This window comes from Mizuhopecten yessoensis, unplaced genomic scaffold, assembly GCF_002113885.1.
Source record: "Mizuhopecten yessoensis strain PY_sf001 unplaced genomic scaffold, ASM211388v2 scaffold10483, whole genome shotgun sequence".
Lineage (NCBI taxonomy): Eukaryota > Metazoa > Mollusca > Bivalvia > Pectinida > Pectinidae > Mizuhopecten > Mizuhopecten yessoensis.
Genome location: NW_018408569.1, coordinates 233,135 through 238,724, shown reverse-complemented (window position 1 = coordinate 238,724; position 5,590 = coordinate 233,135). Strand labels below are relative to the sequence as shown.

The window sequence follows — 5,590 nt, the reverse complement described above, 5'->3', positions numbered from 1 at the left end:
CTTAATTGCGAAGTGCAAAACACTTCAAGAGGGAGCAGATGGCTGCGACTTCAGTAATTACTTACTACTATGCCTGAACATTTCACAGTATATAATCAAGTTATGAAGAGGCAGAAAAATTGATATAAGGACACTAGCTGTTGTGCACGTGCCGCAGTCCTTGTGGGCACACGCCTCTTATCAATCAAAAACGACAAATTTATCGCATATGGATACATGATGTTTACCCCGAGGACAAGAAAATTATAGGATATACGAGAGATAGATCCTCCTGGTGTGGTTCGGGTATTAAATGAGATTAATAAGTATAGTTATACTACCACAGAATGAACAGACATTGGTGTATCTGTAAAGTTGTGACGACATTGGTGTTGTTGGTATGGCGACCAGACCGTTCGTCAGCAGGTCTATGTAATGATACCCTGTATGCCGAGGAGTGTAACACGTGGCTGTCTGGGTAGGTAATACAGCAGTAATCTACTCCCTTTTATAGCCTTTGCGTGTAGGCTATATTTTATGTATTCTTTACCTCCACGTATATCTGTTTCTTGCTGACAGAAGTATCAGTTGCGTTCATTACGACCATACCATGGTCAAAGTTCTATTTAAAATACTTTCAGCCACTTTAAATGTTTTTGGAAATGTTGTAAAACCTAATTGTATGCTTAATGGATGGACCTTTTCTTCGTATTCGTCATTTTATAAAACCTTATGAAGCGCTTGCAATGTATGATCGTTTTAACACCACACCTTACTACATGGTTAATGATTTTACTAGGAGTATTAAACGTGTCGATACGTTTTCTGTACTCATTCCAATATATACGAAAAACTACTTTTCGTCAAATGATTACAATAGACAACAAGGTTAAACAAGCATGCAAACATAGGGTACAGTTTAAAGCTAGGGTATACCAAAGTGTCAACAGTATCGTAAAACAAACTCAACATTGATACACTATGTCACATTAGAAAGAACTACATGGATACCATTGAAAAGAACAAGGAAATTAAGAACAGGTTTTCATGAAGAGTAAGCGTCTTCTTTTTCTTCGATAACATCCGCCATGTAATCAAAGCCATTTCCCAAAAACTCAAAACAAAAGATGTCTGTAGTGTTCATCAATCTGCATCTTTGGCAACTCTGAGTCGTACGTTTGTCGGTTAGTGGTCAACATTTATCATAGAAATCATGATACTCGGAGCAAGCTCTTGAATACCAAATCAACTGCGACATGTAACACCGTAGGTCGGGGAAACAGGGATGCTACTATCAAAAAAAGGAAAGTTCACTTTTGGAAAATCGAAATTGTTCCGCATTTCTTCAAGCTTTGTAACAAGCCGTCACAGTTGGTTGTGTTGTAAGTGCAGATCGCGGAAATCGGATGGAGAAAAAGAGTCTGAAGTGACCTGGGTTTCAAGTTCAGTAGGCTATTTAAAGATGGCCTATCGCCGATATATTAGAAAGCGAAATCGAAGGATCTAACCTGGCAATGTTTATTTTACTAACTCTGATAAGCTCTTTCATACATTCAGACTCGTATAAAAACAAAATTAAGTTAGAAAAGGTGTGTTATCAAAGGAATGCCTACAATCTGCTTGAAAATATTACCACCGAACTCAACAGAGATGTTGTCAACGAGAAACTCAATCTTTCTAAAGATTTTACCCTCAGTTTATATCATTTTGATCTTTGTGGACGACGCAATTTCGCCAAGTATAATGTAGACGAAAATGGCACACAAAGTGTGGGATAATATTACCGAATGCATGGCCTGGTTCTGGGCGATACATAATCTAGTTCTGGGAGATACATGTATGTAACCTAGTTCTGGGAGATAAATGACCTAGTTCTGGGAGATAAATGACATAGTTCTGGGAATTGCATGACCTACTTCTGGCAGATACATTACCTAGTCCTGGGAGATACATGAATATAACCTAGTTCTCGGAGATAAATGACCTAGTTCTGGGAGATACATGAACATAACCTAGTTCTCGGAGATAAATGACCTAGTTCTCGGCGATAAATGACATAGTTCTGGGAATTGCATGACCTACTTCTGGGAGATACATTACCTAGTCCTGGGAATACATGCACAATAAGCATAATTGACAGGTTGAGATAACATTGTCGCATTATAATACGTAAATGCATACAGATCAGTTCAATAAGATTATTACATTGATTCGTATTTAATTACAAAAGATAACAATACTTAGTAGTTAATAGAAAGGATATTAAGCAAATTTTAACGAATAGGAAGATATATATCACAAGTCAAGTGTAAGCAACAGGTGGTTGGGCCAGTCTCTACCAATGTGCTACATGTATCTGGATAGTTTACACTAAAGTACTAGGAAATAGTCTAGGGACATTTGTAATACTCAGTTGAATCAAAACATCACAAATAAGAAATGTACAATGTACAGTGTATTGCTTAGAAATCAGTGTGGATTGGGATATGGTTTCCCCCATACACGCCCGCTGTACAAAACAATGTATAGGTACCAGGTATGGAACCGTCCAACTTTCTAAATATGTTGCACACCTGGAATGTATACAGTGGAGGCCATCCCCTATATAGAGTCGCCTACGGAATTCCTTTTAGCTATCTACTGTGTATCTAACATCAGTCGTCGGATAGATAGGTCAATTTGCGAGCGGCCTCACCCAGATATACATATTGTCCCTATCGAGTGGCTCTCACCTGAAGAACTTCTCAGTCTCTTCTTGCCTCAAGTTGAAATAATGTATTTTTCAGCTGTGACTGTTTTCAAATACTCATAAGAAACATTGAACGTTTTAAAAAAAAACTCATATTCCATCGTTTTTATGAGTGATATGTAAGAAACAATCGTTGGTTTGTGACATTAGTGAGTGAAAGTCAAACTAATCTATCTAAAACAAAACTCATGGCTGTCTCCCATTTTGTTCCTAGTAGACTTGCTTCAGAAATGCTAAATAAAATGAGAGTAGTCATTAATGTGATATTATACCAGATTTATAGATAAGCATCATGTCCAACATAAAACGTTTCTTTATATCTCTGTCACTGTGATCTGCCCTGGTGCCTCTCTAAAGCTAGAAATATGTGTTACAAACTTTAAAAGACCATCCATTTCAGCACCAAGTAGTTTAACATTGTTTTCGATTTGATATCAGTGTTTGCAAATGAGAGCGAGAAAGAAAGGTTTTGAAGTTAAGCCCTAAAACTCAATTTCAGGATTAGCCACAATACCTTTAGAATAAAACAAATAAAAAGAAGAGGCTTCCTTTTCTAACACACCCTCGTCGATTAGGCACTGCCATTGATGTAACTTAGTGTACTGTCATCAGTATTGTGTGTATCCAGGAATTCCTATTGTGCTGACAAAATAATATATTGTACATTCATATTTCTAAAGTGGGAGAAGAGAAAAAGCTGTTGTCATTTCTACATAATCATTTTCTACCAAGAATCGTCGTCCTTTAAAATTCAATGAAACGAACTTTCAATTCCCATCGAAAGTGATTGTAAGGAGCGTTAACCCTCAGTAGACCTTGATTCACAATATGAGCAGACAAAGTTATATATACGCTATAATACTCGCAATACTAGATTGGGAAAAGTCGTGTTTTGGATTCAGGTATTTAAAAACAGTATATGAATATTTGTTGTTACAGAAAGATAGTATACTATCACGTTTTTATTGTATCAGTCGAATACTAACATGTACATCCTGACCTATTCTTACATTCCAGAAGCGGTATTATCGAGGTGGAACCTATCTGTCGTAATGGAACAATCCAGTGGCATAAGTGCCAAAACCATAACCTTACACTCAAAATGACAAAATACGAGGCGTTCCGAATGTGTTTTCGGTTCGACAAGATACCATACAACATCATAGACACTACAAACCGTCGCAACGTTCCGAAAAATCCTCCAAAGAAAGGTTAGTGAACGATTAGATCCTGCACTCTTCAACTCTGATTAATCTATTGTTATCTACAACACACCTTGATCACAGATATAGCACGTGTATGTGAAACTAAATGGCTGAGTTCGACGTATTATTTCGGGGCTTTACGTTTTGCTGATGTCATATTGAAACAAGATTAAACATATGAACTAAAACTGGGTAATAAAACATATAATGTTATTTAAAAGATCTTATTACATTTGAACCATCAATCTAAATTAAACGAATCTTGATCTCTGTGCTTTATCCTCAGACAGTCCGACCTGTGTGTTGTCCCGACCAGTGAGCAACAGAAAGGAAACGCTCGAACTGAGATTCGAACCAGGGTCTCCGGGGTCAATGTTTCTCATCAATATACCGTTCACCGTGAACAAAGTGTCCTTACCCAAAGTCCCGTATGGTTAATGCTGTAGATATTGTCTGTAAACAGATCAAATGTCAGTTACATTTCAACAAAAATATTTAATAAAAGAAAATAATTACCATTGTTTGGTTTTGTTTTCAATTAAAAAGTCACTGAGTTAGACAGAAACAGACAAAAAAAATGACGGAGTGATTAACGAGGCATTTTTTTAATTATTTTTGGCATTGAGACAAAGCATTGTTCATTTGACGAAGAGGAAGCTTGTTTCAATTAACAACGAGAAAAGAGGTTGTATCATTTGACATCCAGGGAATACTGGTAATCACCTGACTTGTCACTTGATACACTCTCCTGCCTCGTTGTGCAGTGAAACAAGCTTCCTCGTTGTCAAATGGTCCACTTCTGGTCAGTTTGCTAAGTGGTGACAACATCGAAACAGTGGTTATATATCACCTGACAGTACGGAAGGTGATATCTCTCGACGATGATATCATAATTGTCATCGCGTGACAAAAATACCATGCTTAACACACAATTGATAAAACAAAGATTGGATACATTTCGGAAAGGATAGGTAAATTCACTTGACGAGAAAAAGAGGTTTTCCGCTTGGCGTCCATTTAGGAGTTGTTTTCAACCACTGATGAAGCATCACTTCTAAGTTGTTCTATGTTATTAAACGGGTTGAAAGTCACATTGCTCATGTTTCTGCAAAAAAAACGAACATGTATGTAAATTTTGCAGAGTTTTTGTTGTATTGGATCGCTTCATGTATATCAACGATATATATAGGGATCAAACCGCACATAATAACATCAATTTATCAATCGTATAATGATAATTAACATGAACGGAAAAACCTAGTTCTCCCTTCTAAATAGTGAATACCAGATTGAAAAATCAATTTTAACACAGTATAATTTCTGTTTAAATATACCAAGTATCTCTGTAAATAAACGTTCTGCAACGTTACAATTTCTCACCCCAGCACGATTTCTCACCGAGGTGAAAAGTCATGTCGGGTGAGAAATCGTAGCGTAACATCCGCCCCCATTTTCATTATGGCAGCCGGTTATTAGTCTAAAGCGGGTTCTCTTTGTACGTCACTCAATTATTCAAAAGATCATAACATATAAAACCAGGTAATAAAATAGGACATACACATACAGGTGTATAGCACACACGCGAACAACAAAATAAACACGTCTTTCGTGTTAGAAATATTGAACTTGACGCTATTACGGTTATAGTTTTGTACAG

The 5,590-nt window shown here is 36.8% G+C and overlaps 1 protein-coding gene across 1 annotated transcript; it reads left to right on the top strand.

The window, feature by feature from the left end:
* The first annotated feature begins 206 nt into the window (after positions 1 to 206).
* LOC110460825 lies at positions 207 to 4,451 on the top strand. The gene is made up of 3 exons (XM_021513998.1): positions 207 to 457; positions 3,746 to 3,939; positions 4,220 to 4,451. Exons 1-3 carry the CDS (start codon positions 327 to 329, stop codon positions 4,369 to 4,371), a joined length of 477 nt encoding a protein of 158 aa, XP_021369673.1. The 5' UTR covers positions 207 to 326; the 3' UTR covers positions 4,372 to 4,451.
* Positions 4,452 to 5,590: the final 1,139 nt, after the last annotated feature.

Coding starts and splice junctions, on each gene's coding strand:
- LOC110460825 (XM_021513998.1), top strand. CDS start 327: ATGAACAGACATTGGTGTATCTGTAAAGTTGTGACGACATTGGTGTTG. Junction 458..3,745: donor TGTAACACGTGGCTGTCTGG/GTAGGTAATACA, acceptor CTTACATTCCAG/AAGCGGTATTATCGAGGTGG. Junction 3,940..4,219: donor GAAAAATCCTCCAAAGAAAG/GTTAGTGAACGA, acceptor CTTTATCCTCAG/ACAGTCCGACCTGTGTGTTG.